Source organism: Pocillopora damicornis, chromosome 1 (genome assembly GCF_964200805.1).
Source record: "Pocillopora damicornis chromosome 1, jaPocDami1.2, whole genome shotgun sequence".
Lineage (NCBI taxonomy): Eukaryota > Metazoa > Cnidaria > Anthozoa > Scleractinia > Pocilloporidae > Pocillopora > Pocillopora damicornis.
The window spans coordinates 9,375,001-9,395,442 of NC_142670.1; the positions used below are offsets into that span (position 1 = coordinate 9,375,001).

Below are 20,442 nucleotides of genomic sequence, written 5' to 3' on the forward strand. Positions count from 1 at the left end.
TCTCAATCAGGCCATGAAGTGTATGAGAGAAATTTAAAAGTTCAATGAGGTGATTTACTGGGCACCATTTGTACTCATTGGTGACGACGTCAACCTGGATTTCAAGGATATTTAGAAGCTGTAGTAAGTAAATACTCTGTTTATACATTCTGTTCAATACGAAGTAACATCGAATCAGAATTATCGCTTATATCTGAGCACTGATACTTTCGTTTGATTTTCCTTTCAGTTGGGTTACAAATTTATTTTTCGCTCCGGCAAATTGAGATGCAGTACAACCAAGTAGACACGTTTACGATGATAACATTCTTTTTAGAAAACATGATAGGAGTAAAACAGCAAATTTGTGCAGGTAATCACATGATTTCGAGTGCAATTTGGAATAAATAAGCACAAGTAAATTTTTTCAAAGACTAACAAAATTGCATGAGCCCGTAGGGCGAGTGCACTTTGTGGTCTTTGAAAAAATTAACAAGTACTTATTTATTCCAAATTGCACGAGAAAAAATAATGTGATTACGTATTAATAATATACATGAAAAAATACGAGATAGCTTATCATAATTACACAGAAGCAGAGCGCGCAAATCAAGTGCAAAAATAATTTATTCAAACCCTGTAAGTGACATTGCGCGTTCCGTCAAAACAACCGTGTACGATCAAAACAATAATATATAATGATATTTTCACATCTTTAAGGCGCAAAAAAATTCAAATTCCTGCTAAACAGTTCAAGGAATTGTTCAGTCTCTGTCCCAATCAAGAAGAATGGATGATGTACAACGTTCAAGCTCACCTAAATCCAACATGGCGTCTAGTTATCGATCGAGATGCATGTGCAGCGTTTTGGAAACAAACTTAACGAGGAAGTTTGCCGCGGATTTATCTTTGCTGATCTTTTCAATTCTCTGTATCTCTCAGTAAGGATATGATGAAGCATTCTAGTCGCCAATTTGGCGACTAATTTTCAGGATTTGGTCGCCAAAGTGAAAAATTTAGTCGCATTGGCGCCTGTATTAAGCCTGGTTTGTTTGTAGTTTCGGCGTAGAATCGCTCGAGTTAAGCGTTAAACTGGGTCGACTCGTAATTTTTTATTTCCCTGGCAGTGCCCTTCTCTGAACACCACTTTTTCCAAACCGACAACCAAAGAGAAATGCTTTTTACAGTGTTTTCGTTGTTGGAGCTGTTTTTCAGCTGCTGAAAGATGCCAGCTATTGTTTTGATCGCAGATTTTCAGTGTATCCAAATGTTGCGACATCAAGGGCTCGCACTTGGTTGGCTGTCAGTGAGTTTCTTTGTTTAATGACTAATCAGAATGTCTGGTTTGTTATACTTCTTTGCACTGAATTAACCCTCTTCTGCACTGGATTACCTGAAAACTGCATTTATCTTAACCAATTAGAACTAAGTATTTTTTTCATTTATATTATTAGTTTTAAAACAATCTAGTTATGCAATGCATCGTTTCATGTGCTAGAAAGTATTTCATGGAAACTCGACTATCCTCCCTAAACTGATTCTTTTATTTTTCAGCTAAGGCAGTGAGCATTGGAATCCCATAGTGTTTTCGGATACCTACAAACGTTAATATTTAGACCAGTAACCAGTAAGCTACTGATGAAATCTTTGTAAAGAGTCTTCTTTTAAGAGCAGGAAGAACCAATGAATTTCCTTTGATTTAAAAGTTGACTTTTTGCTTGTCTGAACTGCTCTTACGAGCTTGATCTTTGGTATCCTGCTGAAACTACTGTTTTTTTTTCATATGATGTCTTGAAATTATCATGAGTAGCGACGTAAAAAGTTGTTTTTTACTCTGAGTATTACCTAAGAGGATTAAGGCGTTACGTCTACGTCGAAGTTGAAACGTCTCGAAATCGTTTCCACAGTTTTTTTAAAAAGATTTTTCTCAATCGGTTTTTGTCTCATGAATGATGTAAAGCTGTAACAGCCATGTGCGTGTGTGGAGAATTGCCATGGAAATTGGAGAATAATCAGTTGTCTGATTGCTCGATTATCTTAGTTTATGTCAGATGGAAATTGTATTTAACTTTTAGAGGATTTGTACCCAGTCACACATTACGTGCGTGTGTTACAACCTGGAATAACTCACGATTTTGAAACCGTCCGTTACATATTCATCTCTTTCTTCATCTTACTCAATAAGCATGTTAGTTCTGTCATTACCCGTTTAGGATTTGATTTGCATTGGAAAAATCAACCTGCACAATTTTTCTACAATAGAAAGGACGTTATGAAGTCGGTAAGTTATTCTGACACTTGTGTCTTCGAAAAGAAATAAAAGTCACACATGAGGCAGCCAGTAAAAGAGAGCAACTCGCCTGCCCTCAGTCTACTCGTCGCGTTTAAGCAAAACAGCTGCACGCTGGTCGGTTACCGTGCGGATTCTCCTTGTCTGCGTCTCACAAGCTTTTTAGTTCGCCTTTTTCCTCAGTTGGGGAGAAAACGACTGCTACACAGGGTAGCAAAAAAATATTGTCTTGCGCTAGACATTACCTACTTCTGTTCACGGGCTTTATATGCCTTTGCATTCCTTTTTTTCCTTTACTAGACAAAGATAAAGTTTTCTTTGTTTGCTGACGGGGGAGGCCTTAAGGCCTCCCCACAATGTCGCAGGATGCTCGCTTGGAGTGAATCCAATACTCTACGAGGCAGCCAGTAAAACAATGAATAAAGGGGGTAAGTTTCTAAAGAAACTGTGGTGTTGCGTCGGTGGAAGAGTATAACAGGTAATTTAGTGTTAACAACTAAGTTGAAAACGGAAATTAGCCACCGTAAAGGGTAAAAAAGCTGACGTTTCGAGCGTTAGCCCTTCGTCAGAGCGATTGACACGTCAGCTTTTTCACCCTTTACGGTGGCTAATTTACGTTTTCAAGTTAGTTGTTAACACTAAATTAGCCAGTAAAATACTCTCCGTTTCCAGGCTGCTTCACCGCTCATTTCAATTATGTACACTGGGTTGTTTTCCTCAAGAAAAGGGTGGAACTACTTGTATGAGATGAAGGTGGATCGGGGGTTCTATGAGCTCTGAAAAGAGCTCCAGATCACGGTCATTTTTTCTTTGATCATCCATCATCGCGTGGTTTAGTTGCATAAAGCAGCTGATGCGCTAAGATCATTTTTAAAACTCTCGGTTAATCGTCTATTTTACAAATGAGTGATTTTCTTGAATAGTGGTTGTCGTTCACCAATTTTCCAAGTTAAAACGGATTGTGTTTCAGGAAAGATCCATCTTCTATTTTCCGTTCTTGGGTTTTTGGAAGCCGGTTTGAGTTGTTTAAAAAATCGCTTTTGAAATCGGCCTTCATACTAAAAATTTCCGTTTCTCGTCATTTTTTAAGGTTCAGGAATAGTCTTTATACTTTCTCAAACTTCCCCTTTTTAAGCTTAAATTAAAGATTAACATTTCTTCTTCAAAAACCCACTCTTGGGTTTCCCACTTATTGCTTCTGGCAATTGAAGAAGCGAATTTTATGAACGCTGCTGCGCTAGTTTCGGCCATTTCTTCTCTAATTATGGGCTTTTCAAGGTGCGAGTGCATTCAATCTCCCGCTTCAGTGCTGATGGATAATTAATGATGTCCAGGCATTCTGTGCGATGCGGTACTTAAAGTTAGTTTCTGTCGATCAGAATTTTATTTATTTGGACTCCAAATGACAGATTTTGGCCGTAATAACCAGGATTTAGTCTTGGTTTTTGGTTAATTTTCTGAGATTTCTCCTTTAATTTTGAATGCGATAAATTGTGTTATTTTTTACATGCTGAACGATTCATTTTAAGTATATTGTTTAAACTAATCGCCCAAAGGCAAAACGAGAAGTTTGATTTTAATTTTAGTTACTGGCCTACAGAGCATTGAAAGAAGCTCCGAACGAGCTGGAAAGTTGGAGCTAAATGATTTTATTTAGTTTCTCCAATTAGACTATTTACTTATTATCTAAGTACCATAAAGTAATATTTGAATGTCAAACAATGAAACAAGTCGCTGACATTTTGTTAGAATAGAAGAGGAAATCAATAACAAAGGGAAGAAAATTTCTGCATCAACCTGCATAAGCCATTTCTTGTCGTTTGAAGTAGTGAGCGCGCCTATGTCTTATTCGCTTAATAAGTTTTGCCAATTTCTTTGAATAGGTTTATTGAATGAGAGATAAACTGCGATATTTTCTGACTCTATAACTGCTAGTACCGATCATTGGCAGCCGTTCTTCAGGATCTCACGCGACGCACTTCTTTAACGCGTTATGTGACAGATAGGATGTTTTGTCACATCTTGTCGTTTGAAGCAGGAGCGCACCTATGTCTCATTCGCTCAACTTTTGCCCATTTCCTTGGAGAGAGTTATTAAATGAGATATAAACCTCGACATTTTCAGATTTTTTAACTGCTAGTTTCGTTGGTAGCCGTGTCTTTGGATGCCACGCGATGCGCTCCTTTTGCATGTAACGCGACAGTTATGATGTTTTGTCAAAAATCGTCGGAAGCAAGAAAAAAGAAATTATCTTTCCCTTTGGGAGATGGTGCTTTCATCTGTTTATCGAAGGTCATTGTGGTTCCTCGAGTGTAGAAAATATTGATTTTTTTTTTCACGATTGCACACTTAACTAAAAAGCCTGTTAAAAAATCGAAACTTTCTTAAAACTGAGGAGGGCCGACCAAGGAGAACTTTTTACGGCTGATGGTTAAAATTAGGGCCATTTCTCTGCTTGAGATAACCCAGAATAACACAAACTAACGCAGTGTAGGAAGGAAAGATTTTCAAGGTTAATTTTTTCTACAACTAAGGGTTCAGCTTTTTTGACCGACCTACGGCTAACGGTTAACCACATGGAGACCCTCTATTGGGTGACATGCAAGATGTGAAATAACACGGTTTTAGAAGGTGGCATTTGCAACTCGAATTTAGAGTGCTGGTTTATGAGGAGTAAGGAAAACTAGGAAAGATAAAACGTGGACAAATCCTGGAAGTAAGGATCAACCTAGGAGAGACGGGCATGAGGAGAGCGTTGTCGCTACGCATTCATGTTCTGTTCAATCTGAGATGTTTAAGGAAAACTAGGAAAGATAAAACGTGGACAAATCCTGGAAGTAAGGATCAACCTAGGAGAGACGGGCATGAGGAGAGCGTTGTCGCTACGCATTCATGTTCTGTTCAATCTGAGATGTTTAATGAAGCCAACGCAAAAAAAATATATCTTGCGAGATACTCACCGACGCCAAGGCGAGCAGGGATTTCCTTCCCTCTTTAGTACCTTGTACCGGGTCCGAAAAGTCAGTAAGTCCTGATATTTTGACTTTTCTCAAAAATTGCGATCACGTAAATGTTTCAGCAGAACATCTCTGCTAACGATAGTGTATATTACAATCATTTTAGAAAAAGATACATGGGAAGGGGGGAAGGGTGCGTCGAGGTTCCGTTTATCCCCCCGGTTTGTGAGTGTAAAGAGCTACGTGGTTTCATGGGTAGCATCACAGGACGGATTCTCAAGAATCCTAAAGCTACGATTTCAAAAGGTAATTGCTGGACTTAGACTTCTTTCGTCTTCTTAGATTTTCTCTTCGTGCTTCATAACTCTACTCAATCTACCCACGGCTAAGAGGGAAAACACTGACCGCACTCCATTTACTCTTACATTTCACCCTCACAACCACGCAGTTAAATCTATCATTCTTAAAAATTTTAAATTCTTCCAAAACGATTCGGAGACTGGCACTATCTTTTCGCAACCCCAATTATTTCATTCAAACGTGACAAAAACATAGGCAACTTTTCAGTCAGGAGTTCATTTCAAACCAATGACCAATCTGGAACTTTCAAATGCGCTCGCTCACAATGCAAAACTTGTTCTTTCATTAAGATCACTGATCACTTTGTATGTACCTCCGCCAATGTGATTTACTGCGTAACTTGCACTTTCTGCAATAAGTTATACATCGGCGATACAGGAAGACGACTAGGTGACCGATTTCGGGAACACCTTCGCGACGTGGAAAGAAATGACAAGGACGCATCCAAACCAGTCGCTAGAAACTTTAATCTTCCTAATCATTCTTAACAGCATATAGCAGTCTGCGGCCTTTCCTTACATCTAGGCAGTTCGGAAAGCCGCAAAACACTAGAACAAAAAATTTATCTTCCAAATCGGCACCCTTAATCCCCACGGGATCAAGGAGCGCTTCTCATTCAACTAATTTATTACTGTTTTCTCGTCACCATATCCCACTAATGGCGTAGCTCCACTTTCTGCATATAAACACACACACAACCCACAATTCCTCCAATCGCTGTGACGAAGGGCTAACGATCGAAACGTCAGCTTTTTTACCCTTTACGGTGGCTAATTTACGTTTTCAACTCAGTTGTTTAAATTACCTGCTTTCTTTAGAAACCTACCCCTTTATGGATATGAATAATGTTGATTTTTCTCTCTGTCTAATAAACGGCATTTGGCATCTCTTTGGTCTCGTCACGCAACGCCCTCTATTCCCAGTGAGTGAGAGACCAAACAACAGCTGCGAAGGAGACAACAGTAGGCGTGGCACCGATGAATTTTGTTTTTGCTTAGAGATTTTTAGACAATAAAGACAATAGACCACAAATAGTGTGAGTTCAGATAAATTAGATTTTTTTCCTTTCTCTTAAGGTGAAGTAATGCGATATTTTCGTTACTTTACTCCTTTTCTGTTACAAAACTGAAAGCGTTAGGAACACGAAGTGTCCCATCTCAAGTCTCCTAACCAAAGTAATAACTCTTGGATGCTACGCATGGCTATGTTTATCTTTTCGGTGAGCAGAAAATGAATTAAATTCCAACACAGTAATGACTATTTTGTAAACAAGAAAATGTTTCCACGCCCTCCGGTGACATATGAGAACTGAGGTAACCCTTACTAAACTCGCTATAGAGTAGTGCTTGCTATTATGTTCACTGCATTGCATTGAAATAGGCCCCCCTACAACTTTACAATTCAAACGATCGGATATTATTATAGAATACAATAAACGTAAAATTGATTCCCCTATGCGAAGAACAATTGAGTCTGCGGGTCTTTTGTATTTGTTTTATAAAACGATTATTGACATGTATCTTAACCGACATGAGTCACAAACTCTTCACAAAAGATAACGCACTTCACATCATCACGCGTTATTATCTAACAAAGCAATTGGACTGATGATTCGTTGCAGTTGATATTCACCATCATTTTGTTCAATCGATAAATTAACTACATGAAAATAGCTGATAACTGAAAGTTTTATAACTGTTGTTATTCGTAATACTGATGGTAACAGTGTGATGTTATTTATGAAGTAGTGGCCAATACCGCTGATATATAATATTGCGTTTTCAGAAAAAACGTCGCGTTGACCTTCTTGTCAGTTGGTTGAGGTTGATCTGTTTACTTGATTAAAAACTGTTTTGTTGAGTTTCTTGTTTGTGCTCATTCGGAGTTAAAGACCAACACAAACAGAACCATCTGCACCTTTCCTGTGCTTACAAGGTTTAAAACTAGACATGTTTGTCGTGAAAACGTTCTCTGAGATTGTTTCAAACATATTTCATTCGCAAATGTAAGGGTAAACTTGATCCTGGCTGTCAGAAGGTTTATGAAAATTCTCTCATGAGTATCACAAACGTTCGCAAAGAATGTTTTTAGTACACCTAAGCGTTTCTGATGCCTTTTAGTTTACTCAAAATAATATTAAACTTATTCTCTTTTTGATTCCCATTTTTATAACATCTGCAGTTTATGTTTGATCGGTGTCAATTGATACCATAGATCTTTCTTCACTACGGCGTCCGCAATCTCTGACCTACTTTTTTGAATTGGTTAACTTCATATCGGCTAAGATTATCCGTAAATTCATGTAATTTTGGTAGTTGAATTTCCGAGTAATAAATTAGTTCCTCGTTGAACTGACACCTCCCCCTACCCCTCCCCCTCCTCATACAAGAAACACACAAACGCACATCCAAACAAACACAGATGATAAAAAAAAAAATACTTCGGTTTTTAATGTTCCAAACAACATGCATACACTCACTGACCTCAGTGAACATGCCTTGTTGGTTTGATTCAGTCCCAATCGTAGCGCGCTCGACAAAAGTGGTGAAACGAACAATTTCGATCGCTGTTTTTCCAGCTGCAGACGATGCGAAAACGTATAATTCTAGAGTGATCAATTTTTTTGGAACACGTGTCGTTATGTTCAACTACTAATACAAGCTTAAAAGTTCATTCATCGCTCAGATGTACCAGTTAGGTGAGCTGAGTCTATTCTGTGAACAATATTTTTACTTCGAAGAAGCAAGAGCAATATTCATGACACAAGTGCAAGACTCTAATGTTTCACCTCATTATATACTTTATGGTTGCAATGTGATCTTACCTCCGGGCGTCTCGCAAATGAAGGCATTTCTACTAAGCGTAGAGATACCATTAAAGAGGCCTCCATTCTTGGATATTTCCGCCTTTCTGTCATTATCATCTGGCTCAGAAACTTGCCATTTCGAAATATTCAGTCGTTCTCCACTCAGCCAGATCCAAACCTCACCTTTCTTCTCAAACCAATGTGCCACGCACCAGTAGTCCAAGTACCACGTTTTTGAATCTTACGGTTGATAAACTGCCATCCTTTTTCAGTTTCGATGGAGACTAAGTCACCTCCCTGACTGGAGCAGATATGCTTGTTTATATCTCAAACTCTTCCCCTTTTCGACAAGATGTAAGAGGAGTTTTTGAAACAGGTTACTTGGCACTCTATGGGAAGAAAAGAAAAGGAAAAAAGAAAATAAAGGAATAAATACATAAAATGAAAAAATTGTATACTGTTAATAACAATCATGCTGATACGAATGTAGAAGCAATCCTCGCACTTATGAACGGTTACATGTGGAATTTAAACCCATAACCTCTCCGATACCAGTGCAACCTATGCCAACTGAGCTAACAAGCCAACTGGGAGCTAGTTTTATTTTTCAGGCCTTATATTCACTACTACTCAAGTAGTGTTCATAACTGCGAGGATCGCTTCCATATTCTTTTCTTCAACCGCAGTGCACATATATGATTTTCATATATTTACAGTCATGTAATAATGCTGATGATGGATTCGAGAAAGTATTTTTTTACATTTAATTTTAATAACAAACGGTAAGCAACAAAACCCTTTACGTCACTGAAGCAAAAATTAGAATTAGGCAAGGTTTTAAAAGTGGAAATCAGGGAAATCATAATAATGGCACCGTTATCCTTTGACTTTTTTGTTTTGCTTTCCAACTCACGTTTTAGATCACGAAGTCTGTGACTGGTTATTAGCGAAATCAGTCAGATATTGTCTTTTTTTCCGTTCATTTTAAGGTACATGGATGTTATAATTGGAATTAAACTGCCCTACCTGTTCCTTGCAAATCCATCAACAAAGGAAGGATGAATGTAGAAGAGGAAATGAGCAAATAAATTGATTGTTATCTCAAGAACAACATTTGAAACGATGAAAAAGTTTATTAGATTTCGAGTTAGACTAGTACTAATGCATTTAATTGCTATATGCCCTGTAACATCTACCCATGATTTTTATTTCCTTCCTCAGGGAGCAGACGGAGAAATTTAAATAAAGTACAGCATCTGTGCAATTTACCAACCAGCTGAACAAAACTTGTTACACGAGGGAAACATTTTTAAGGATACAGTGGACCCTCGTGAACGTCCTTCGGGCAGAATTTTTAAACGGGCCATTTTAAGTGGACCCTGATAATTAATCCGATCTTTCGTCTAAGCACGTCGAACGTTCAGCACCTATCTGAAGAGGAGACGTATCCCCCTTTTGACATCTTGTCGTAGTGGTGGCATAAAACGATAGCAACTAAGCTATTGTGTTCCTGTCATCCTAAATATGGCTGCCAAAGCTGTTGTGCAGACAACCATGACGCAAATAACATGACCACCGCATGGATATCTCGCCTGTGTTATTAGATCTTTGATTACTTTGCACTATATGGAATCTAATAGGCTTTAGGAATCCAGTTTATAAGAGATCCTACTCTGATTAAGAATTAAGAGTTTAATGCAGACATCTTTAGAGTCTGTTTTGTTTTGTTTTGTTTTAATTAACAGTGCCAAATAACCGCCGTCTGTCTGTTTCGTTTGGCTGAATTTCACAAATGGAAAGTCAAGATATAATGAAGGTGGTACTTACCTAGCGCACAACTTATTAAAAAAGGTTTCGCACACTTTGCCGGATTTAGTTGTACCCATCACACAATTCAATCATTTGGCATTATGCGGAAGGCGATTGATATCGAGAAACTAATAATAATGATAATAATGATAATACAAAGATCCCAAACTTTTGTTTTAATGATTAACAAATAGTTTAGAAAGGACATGTGTAGAGTTTGGTATCTTTTGTTATCAGAGTTCCGTAGGTTTAAAATGGAAATAAATATTTCATAAATTGGAAAGTCAGTTTCGACAGTTTCGTAGCTACAGCAGAACAAAGGGGAATAACTAGTGTCGTACTTACCCTGCACAGAACATATTAAAAGGGTTTTGAAAATTTTGCCGAATTCAGCTCCATTTATCATCTACTTCATCATGCCCAAGATAAGCAAAGGTTGCTCTTAGGATCTATCGCTGCACTTAAATTTGATTCACCCCGCTTGAGAGTTTTGAGTTTGCGACGTCCTTATAAAACGCTTTGGTACGAGTTTGAATTTGATGTACATCATGATCTGTGATTGCATATTCATGGCGTTAGTCTCCATTTTTATTTTTCTGTCAAAGACGGACCAATAGACAAAAAGCAACTTGCACCAGATGTGGAGCATTGTTTTCTTAATACAATCGAAAAACCCCACAGCATTAAGACACTTTTTGTAGTTGAAGTTTTGTAAAGAAGCAGCTCAAAAATAATTGACTTTAAAATGATTATTTTTGTTTGAGCTCTGCTAAATGAAAGTTTTCTCGAATAAACTTCTTTTTATCGACTGGTAGCTAAAGCTATTACGCCATCTGTTCGTATGCATAAAATAATGGAAATGATTATTATTTATTCATCTCGCCTATGACATGCCATACGTTTCAGTTGGTGGGTCTATTTAATTCGCACGCCTTTAACTTTGATGGAGTAACTCGCTCATGTGTCAATCAACACGCATTATTATCATGCAAACCATCACTTTTGTGTCCAAATGTTCGAGTTACAACATTTTAGAAGGAGCGGTGAGGTCAAAAGCTCTTTGTGCGAGACGTTCTTGGGTCATAATGATGTGCTCTGTGGGCGAGACATTCTACTCTCCCAGTATCTCTCCACGCTCACGGAATAATTGATTGTCTATTCTCGAATATTCCCGAGTTAGCTGCGATCTATTTAGTCAATCGAAGCTTGAAGCGTTTTGACCTATCGCATTTGAGCGGTGTCGAGAGAAATTTTCTAGTATAGTCCAGAAAAATTCTTATTTTTACTTCTTCCGTCTTAATCGTACGCCTCGTCATTCATGTTTGTTTATAAATGGGTTTGACGTACCCTAGACTGTTACAAACTGTCACACACATCTACATAATCGACTCCTTCTCTTGCTTGTCGAAATTCCTCTTCAGTGTTACGTCTCCGCTGTAGTGATATTTGAAAACCAGGCCCATGGAAATATTCCACATTTCTGTCGCTGAGCTTTTTCCTTTAAATAGTCTACGCTGCATAGAAGTTCTTTAATCGTTCTTTAATAATGTATGCCGAATAGTTTATAATCTCTTGGTTTATGCCATTTCCGCCTAACATTGCCCCAATTTAATTCCAAATTAATCGTTGTATTTTTGATTCACAACGATACTCCTTATTTTAGGAATATGAAAACAAAATGGTTAAATGCAACTGATCCACAAAAGATCCAGCCATAGGGGTTTTTTCTGTTCTTTCTAAATTAGTTGTTTGTTTATTTATTGAAACATTTACTTATTCATCTACTTATTCATTAAGCAACAAATTTGAATGTCGGCCACTAATACTATTAGTATTATTTGTTACAGTAGAATTTAACCGACAGAAAGAGCATTATTTATCAACAAACCTAACTACTTTATTAAACAACTTGTAATATTCCTATCAATGAGCGACTCTTAAATGAAGTAGAGTAATTATCCTTAAATAAACTTAAAGAAGCCCACTACAAACTACATCTTAGCTCAGTATTGACACAATCTCACAGTTGTCTCCAAAGTTCACCTAAGTTAACAATCTTCCACAGTAGCTCTCTTTTGGTACAGCGTTCTGAAAAATCAGTCACTCCCGACAACAATAAGTACTTCTGCTACACGACTCAGTCCTTATGTACAAAGTATTCCAGAAAATTCTGGAAGCTTACAACATAACTATATTGGTAGTGTTACATCATAACTACGAAATCTAGCAAAATGCTCTAGAAAGTTCCTTGGTATACACAGCCATTCTCGAAATTTCTAGAAACTTATATTTTCAGTTATTATCCATAGCTTATTGTTAATAGTAATGATAATGTTTGATGAAAAATTTGTTAACTCAATAAGTAAAACGCCGAATATGAAATAATCATGCAGCAAGCGCAGAGAGTTAGCGTGCAAGAATCAAAAAATAAATACACACAACTTTTTTTATAAAGAAAAACGAGCCATGATTTCCTGGCATAAATTCCCGCCTTGTCTGTAACAGACTGTAACCATATTCGAAGGACAGTCGTCAGTATACTGAGCCATTAGAAATTTAAATTGATAGATTGTTTTATGTCGTCGAATCTTGCCCGCATCTATCCGATTGCCGAGAGAATAACCTTATAATCATGAAGAAGTTAGGTTACGTTTACAACTAGTTGGGTGCTTAAATAAAGATGAACAGAATGACCTCTTTTAGCTGCAGATCGTAACTCAGACCGATCGCAACCGACTAATCGCTGTTAACTAAGTGTTTGTACCAAGAAATTGACTGTCTTTTCCGGTTGGGTATATCCACTTATTTAAGTTAAGTGCGATTTCGATTCAAATTTAGCAAAAGACTGCAATTCGACTGCCCATATATCCCCAACCTCACTTGGATTGACCCGTGAGCTCTTCCTTGAACAGTTGTTCTTTATAGAAGATGGAAAAACGATATTCATTTTTCTTTTGAATCGCTCTTTGATCTGCAGATAGACAAGCAATATGAAATACGGTTCTTAGTACTAGTACTCTGATATCTATCGAAATACTAAAAGTTAATAATCAGTTTGATGTTTTTTCTTACCTGAGTGTTTCGCATACAGTGTAGAGCGAAAATCAGGAAACCCTGAAGCATAAATATGATTTCAAGATCATTAATTTTTACAATATGCCAATAAATTAGTCAGATATCTATTAAGATTTCCAAGAAGGAAGGAAAATTGCATATCTTATAATGGAAAAAGAAGTCTGTCTTCTCTTGCATAGTTAACAGCTTTTTGTTTTCAAAATTCCAAAAAATATCATATGACCATTGTAACGGTGTCTCACTTGGTTAGAAAGTAACATAATAGATATTGAACGATTTTGAGAGATATCATCGAACACTGACCTGAGCAGAGTTAAGTATGGTGAAGATGTAAGCGAAAGCTTTATGTACAGGCGAGAGGAGACCGAATAGCCACGTGACACCCAGCAATGGAATCATCACCACGCTTGCTTTGATGCCAATTCTAGGAATTAAGAAAAAATATTCCATAACTTTCGTTGACAATGGATTTTCATTGTTAGATATAGTAAGGCCTGACTGATTAATGAAAGAGGAATTTTGAGGAATATAGCCTCACAGGAGGCTATATTGTTTTAGTTTTATGTTGTAAATCCTACCTTATTTGCTGAAGATGGTTGTCTTCCCATGTTGGCTGCAACAAATTGGTCATCTCCCTTAAGACTCGTATGAGTATCAAGATGTTGAGCTGAAGAATACAATAGAAATAAATTGATTATCTAGATATGGTTATCGAGTAGCCAAAGCAGGAGAGGATCCTTGACAGAGACGTTACTAGTTTGGTAACAAGCTTGGGATAAAAGAGTCATTGACAGGAAATAGAACTCTCAACCGGGGTACCTAGATTATGAGCTTCGATTATCTGACAATGAGCTAAAGAAATAGCGAACTAAAGTGTCTAAACTGAATGAACTATGTCAAGTGAATCCTAGCGTTAAATTATATCAATTTACTATCTTCTACTCTTCCTGTTCAATGTATTTTTTTTAGTTATTCTTGCGCGAAAAAAATCTTTATATATCAATGTGAAAAAATGAGAAACCATCAACAGGGGGGAAGGAATTTTTTTTACTATGTACTAAAACTTGGATAATTTATGAAGCTATCCTATGCTTGTAAATACACTGTCTCAACAGGTTTTTCTCGCTGTTAAAGGCCATCAATAGGTTAAAATCGACAAGCATCCTTGCAAACAGCAGCTACGTCCAAAGTTTGTTGTTAGTAAATAGGAAAAGAAAAATGGTTAACATTGTGTGGGGTCATATCATAAATATTTAAATCGTTTTTTAAAGAGCAGAGAAAAAAATCTTCAGCAGCAAGTAGTCCTGGTAAACCAATCACAATCACCAACACGTATCATAAACTCACAATTTCAATGAAAGCTACAAAGGCGACGAATATCCAGATCAGGTTGTTAGTCGAGGAAAGCCAGCAACTAAACTCGAAGAGGTGAAACACAGGAAAGAAACACAAATTTTTAGCGAATGAAATGATGCCAATTTCAAAATATGTGCAAAAACAAAACAAACAATTAAATGCAACAAATTAAAAGGAGAAGAGTAAGAGGAAACCCTTGAATTTTTTTCTTACTATTTATCACTCGTGTAGCTTTGTAACCCTTCTTTCCCAGCAGCGATGCCAAGTGACATGGCCACCATGATCACTGGAAGACCTACCCATAGAGAAAGGAAGGAAATCGTAAAACTTCGCTGGATGACAACATCATATTTGGTGATCCGAAAGCATGGTTACAGTCACTAGTGTATGTTGTGAAATAATGGACTTACCCCATGAGATGACGTGATACATGTACATCTTGCTGTTGATGTTGTAAACTTTCACAACGAAAAGGTAGAGAAATATTCCCTCTATCAAAATCCAACAGAAAGCGGCCATCAAGAAATACTGCATCAGAGCTGCTATTGTAACACAGGCAGCCTATGGAAAGAAAGAGTTTTCGTATACTTATGACGCTCCTTTCGACAAGATATTTACGGTGCAACGGGGAAATTCGTTCCATGGATAGAAAAAAGGGTCACTAACTTTGTTTTCTGTGGCGTTTATTCCGGCGAGGAAGATGATCTGTCCAGCTCCAAGGGACATAGAAACACTCATTCGAATTTGAGAGAGAGGTTGACCAACATCTCTGATGAAATAGTAAAAAAAAAATAGTAATAATAGTAAAAATAAAAAGAGTGAATTAGAGAAAAGCAACAACAGCAATAACAACAACACACTAAAGACACTAAGCACAAGAAAGAAGAGAATTGAATTAATTATAATGTACAGTAAAATATGGCCAAAGAAATCAAGTAAAATTCTGACAGCAAATGAAAGAAAAAAACTCAGTAAATAGCTCCAGAAAGTACAAAAAAAGAAAGTATCACAGGGGAAATGACTAAACCCTAAGCAATTCATAAACAATGAAACTATGAGTTGTTCAAGCGTTCTTTATGGGGCATGGAATGTAATTTGAATTTTTGAGTTACCCGACATGCGTGTTTTTATTGGCATGGAGATTTGCATTGAGATCTCTTTTCTCTCTAGGATAGTTGAGGGAAGTCAAGAATCACCTTACTGATATTCAGATACATTACTTACGTGAGGCAAGAATAAAGTATTAATGTTAAAAGGATCCCGACGATGGAAAGGCTTAGTTCGACGTGGGTGATAATTTTCAGAGCTGTTTCGTCCTCTTCGGCGAGCTGTGTCAAAAAGAAAAAATTTAAATAAGAACATTGAGTTAGTTAAATGTTAGTTAAATTATTTTGGCTTTTGATTACCTTTGTGTTACCGTCGTAGTTCATTAAGACGGCAAAATGCGTCAAATGATTGCAGCTGCAAACTGTTTCTTCTGAGTTGCTTTTTAATGAAACTACATGGCATCCTTCCTCTGAAAAGCCTTCTGACCTATAAAAAAAGTAAAGTTAACAAAGCGCACAAAATTAAACACTGTTTGGGGAAGAGGTGATGTTCGGTAATTTTACGTTATAGTTGTAGTGTCTTAGTTGGGAGAACATTTTAGTCGGACTTTACGAAAAAAGACAACATCTTAGCTACCAGGAAATTGTTAACCTGAACAATGAATAAATACTATACAATAATATATTGCAGTTTTTTACCTTGTGTTTAAGTCACTCCAAAACATACAGCGCTTCTCTGCAGTCGAAACCTGAAAATAGATTTTATCATGTCAAAATAAATCAAAACAATGCATAACAACTTATTTTAATTTTACCTTCAGATTTTCGAACTTTAGGATGACATTTACTCGCAACTTGTTTGGCTTGGGGTCCATAGCTATGGCCATTATCTTGGAGTTGATATAACTATGAAGGAAATTTATTTAAAAATAAATCAGAACCAAAGAAGTAACATCGTGTACCTTTGACATATTGAAGCGAATTTTTCATGAAGGTGGAATGGTCTGAGACGGGCAGGGAAACTTCCAACCCCAGTGAAGGTTTTGGAAAGTGTCTAAGTTCAGGTTAGTTGAACGTAGATCTTATGTGTTTCCGTGTTACGTATTTCCATGGAAAGCGACATACAATAATAGGAAAATAGCATCACCTTTTGTTGTCTGTTTCACTCCTGATAGCTTGATCTGTCAGAAGTAGGTCATGCAGATCCTTGTACACGAACGCAACTACCAATGATCCTTAACCCCCCAAAAACAACAAAAAAGGAATCAAACAGCAAAAAGCACGCAATATTCCAATTTTCTTTAGGCTCTGAGGATGTGACATCAGAAGGAAGGCGGATGATGAAAGAAAATAGACTATGTAAACTAATGAAGCTCATTCTTAAGGTTTTATCTCGATATATAAAATTCCACTAGAGAAATTAAGGGAACTAAAAGCTGTATAGGTAACACCTTATTTAATACGAACCATTTTCCTCAAAGTTTGAAGTGGCAATATTGATTCTCGTATGCCATTGTTGTACCTCAAAGCTGAAGTCACTCGCATTCAAGCGATAGGCTTTTTGAATTACCAAAACTGTCGGAAAAACAATACTTATAGACAAGATACGTTTTGCGATGTACTTTATAATCATATTGGATGGAAGTGTATTGTTTGTATTGTATTTACCCTTTCATGACTCTCCAACGAATACAACCGATTTAAAAACGCTTTTTTAAAGGAAAACTGAATAAAAATGTGAGTAGTTCTACACGGACTAAAATTGTGAAAAATCATTTCTGAAATGTCGTTCCCCGTTTCAGCAGAGAAAATTAGCGTTCATTAGTTTTTTTTTTTGGAGTTTTTACGAGTGCGCTTAAAAAGCAGGGATTTATATACATCGCAGACGATATGCCAATTTTGAGCTCAGTGCATAGTATGAAGTAAAGGGAAATATTTGCAAGATTTTATTATTCCAGTAGTAATTTCTGCTCACAAATATACTTTATTATTAAGGAGAAATTGCAAAAAACAGAGCGAGAAGGGTTTTAAAATTTTGAAGGATTCTTTTTTTTCTCTTCTTGATTGTTCAAGAATACCTCTAATTTTCCTCTCCACTGCAAAAAATTAAAACGTCAAAGAAATTTAAAAAAACAAATGAATCGATGACATACAACAACATTTCTAAAAAAGGTTAGGTTTACAGTGAGTTCTTACATCGTCTAGGAACTAACACAACTCAGTCCGTTGGTCAACAAGTCAGTAAGTAACAGAGGAATACACTTTAAAACTAAACAGAATTGTAGGCCGTAACCTCACCTATTTTTGGGAAAACGAACCTCTCCAAAGGTCTCATTCCGCTCAGGTGTTGCTTGCTATAATTAAGGGCAAATTTCTCGAAGGCTTTTGCCACTTTAAAGATGGATATTCTTAGCGTTTTAACCTCTTCCATGCCAGCCTTGTCTTTTGTGAAGATCTTAATTTTTATGATGAAATCTTCAAACACAGTTACAGCCTCCTACAATTACATAAAATATTTCCAGATCTTAATTAGCCTGTCTCGTATAGAAAATTCGTACTAAGAATGTAGATAGAGCCTAGCCTGAGGCCTCAACTGATGTTTAGGGTTTCAATTGCTAGAAAACTCTTTTAGGAGCCTGAATTTTTATTATGAAAATTGTATACCTCTATGGAACTCCTTCTGGTATTGATTATTTCGCCAAATTTTAAAACATACCCATTTGCCTGGAATAAATAAATAAAAAAAGTGTTCGTCAAATTTATAAACCGTGCAGGTCCTGAAAAGAAACATGCAGAGACATATTTGGAACACATACCAGTGCCCTTAACAACGATGACAATGATGCTGTTTGCAATGGCGAGAGAGAGGACGGCGACGGCGACGGCAAAGACGACAATGGCGATGGCGACGTGGATGGCGACGGCGAATGCAATGGCAATGACGAGAGCGAGGACAAGGCTGAGGGCAATGGCAATGGCAATGTCGATGGCGACGGCGACGGCGACAGCGATGGCAATGGTGATGGAGCTGGCGAGGGCAAGGGCGTGGGCGTGGGCGAGGGCGAGGACAAGGGCGAGGGCGAGGGCGAGGGCGAGGGCGAGGGCGAGGGCGAGGGCGAGAGCGAGGGCGAGAGCGAGGGCGAGATCGAGAGCGAGGGCGAGAGCGAGAGCGAGAGCGAGAGCGAGAGCGAGGGCGAGAGCGAGGGCGAGAGCGAGGGCGAGGGCGAGGGCGAGTGCGAGAGCGTGGACGAGGGCGAGGTCGAGGGCGAGGGCGAGGGCGAGGGCGAGGGCGAGGGCGAGGGCGAGGGCGAGGGCGAGGGCAGTGCCCTTAACAACGATGACAATGATGCTGTTTGCAATGGCGACAGAGAGGACGGCGACAGCGACGGCGACGGCGAAGACGACAATGGCGATGGCGACGTGAATGGCGACGGTGAATGCAATGGCAATGACGAGAGCGAGGACAAGGCTGAGGGCAATGGCGATGGCAATGTCAATGTCGATGGCAATGTCGACGGCGATGGCGACGGCGACGGCGACGGCGACAGCGATGGCAATGGTGATGGAGCTGGCGAGGGCAAGGGCGAGTGCAAAAGCGAGGGCGAGGGCGAGGGCGAGGGCGAGGGCGAGGGCGAGGGCGAGGGCGAGGGCGAGGGCGAGGGCGAGGGCGAGGGCGAGGGCGAGGGCGAGGGCGAGGGCGAGGGCGAGGGCGAGGGCGAGGGCGAGGGCGAGGGCGAGGGCGAGGGCGAGGGCGAGGGCGAGAGCGTGGACGAGGGCAAGGGCGAGGGCGAGGGCGAGGGCGAGAGCGAGGGCGAGGGCGAGAGCGTGGACGAGGGCAAGGGCGAGGGCGAGGGCGAGGGCGAGAGCGAGGGCGAGTGCGGGAGCGTGGACGAGGGCAAGGGCGAGGGCGAGGGCGAGGGCGAGGGCGAGGGCGAGGGCGAGGGCGAGGGCGAGGGCGAGGGCGAGGGCGAGGGCGAGGCGAGGGCGAGGGCGAGGGCGAGGGCAGTGCCTTTAACAACGATGACAATGATGCTGTTTGCAATGGCGAGAGAAAGGACGGCGACAGCGACGGCGACGGCGAAGACGACAATGGCGATGGCGACGTGAATGGCGACGGTGAATGCAATGGCAATGACGAGAGCGAGGACAAGGCTGAGGGCAATGGCGATGGCAATGTCAATGTCAATGACAATGTCGACGGCGACGGCGAGGGCGACGGCGAGGGCGACAATGATGGCAATGGTGATGGAGCTGGCGAGGGCGAGAGCGACTGCGAGGGCGAGGGCGAGGGCGAGGGCGAGGGCGAGGGCGAGGGCGAGGGCGATGACAATGATGCTGTTTGCAATAGCGAGAGAGAGGACGGCGACGGCGACGGCGAAGACGACAATGGCGGTGGCGACGTGGATGGCGACGGTGAATGCAATGGCAATGACGAGAGCGAGGACAAGGCTGAGGGCAATGGCGATGGCAATGTCGATGGCGACGGCGATGGCGACAGCGATGGCAATGGTGATGGAGCTGGCGAGGGCGAGGGCGAGGGCGAGGGCGAGGGCGAGGGCGAGGGCGAGGGCGAGGGCGAGGGCGAGGGCGAGGGCGAGGGCGACGGCGAGGGCGAGGGCGAGGGCGAGGGCGAGGGCGAGGGCGAGGGCGAGGGCGAGGGCGAGGGCGAGGGCGACGGCGAGGGCGACGGCGAGGGCGAGAGAGACGGCGACGGCGAGAGAGACGGCGACGGCGATGGCGATGGCGATGGCGAGTGTTCACTAC

General features: G+C 40.0%; 2 protein-coding genes across 2 annotated transcripts in view; one reads left to right on the plus strand and one right to left on the minus strand.

Moving 5' to 3' along the window:
- Window positions 1-20,442, plus strand: part of LOC149051840 (replication factor C subunit 1-like) — a 362,202-nt gene that overhangs the window by 142,435 nt on the left and 199,325 nt on the right. The gene's annotated exons all lie outside the window — the stretch shown is intronic.
- Window positions 11,727-19,435, minus strand: LOC149051849 (adhesion G protein-coupled receptor L4-like). The gene is made up of 17 exons (XM_089212618.1): window positions 18,495-19,435; window positions 18,343-18,402; window positions 17,977-18,175; window positions 17,146-17,253; window positions 16,826-16,913; window positions 16,494-16,584; window positions 16,378-16,427; window positions 16,039-16,165; window positions 15,857-15,960; window positions 15,299-15,401; window positions 15,043-15,193; window positions 14,846-14,927; window positions 14,624-14,690; window positions 13,855-13,943; window positions 13,580-13,700; window positions 13,274-13,315; window positions 11,727-13,172 (listed from the first exon to the last, which is right to left on the minus strand). Exons 3-17 carry the CDS (start codon window positions 18,107-18,109, stop codon window positions 13,008-13,010), a joined length of 1,521 nt encoding a protein of 506 aa, XP_089068744.1. The 5' UTR covers window positions 18,110-18,175; window positions 18,343-18,402; window positions 18,495-19,435; the 3' UTR covers window positions 11,727-13,007.

What these genes read in the sequence shown, in the direction of transcription:
- LOC149051849 (XM_089212618.1), bottom strand. Translation starts at nt 18,109, where the DNA reads ATGGAAGAGGTTAAAACGCTAAGAATATCCATCTTTAAAGTGGCAAAA. An exon ending in ATACTTTATTCTTGCCTCAC is followed by an intron (nt 15,402 to 15,856) that starts GTAAGTAATGTA and finishes CTATTTCATCAG; the next exon opens with AGATGTTGGTCAACCTCTCT. An exon ending in AACCATCTTCAGCAAATAAG is followed by an intron (nt 13,701 to 13,854) that starts GTAGGATTTACA and finishes CTTAATTCCTAG; the next exon opens with AATTGGCATCAAAGCAAGCG.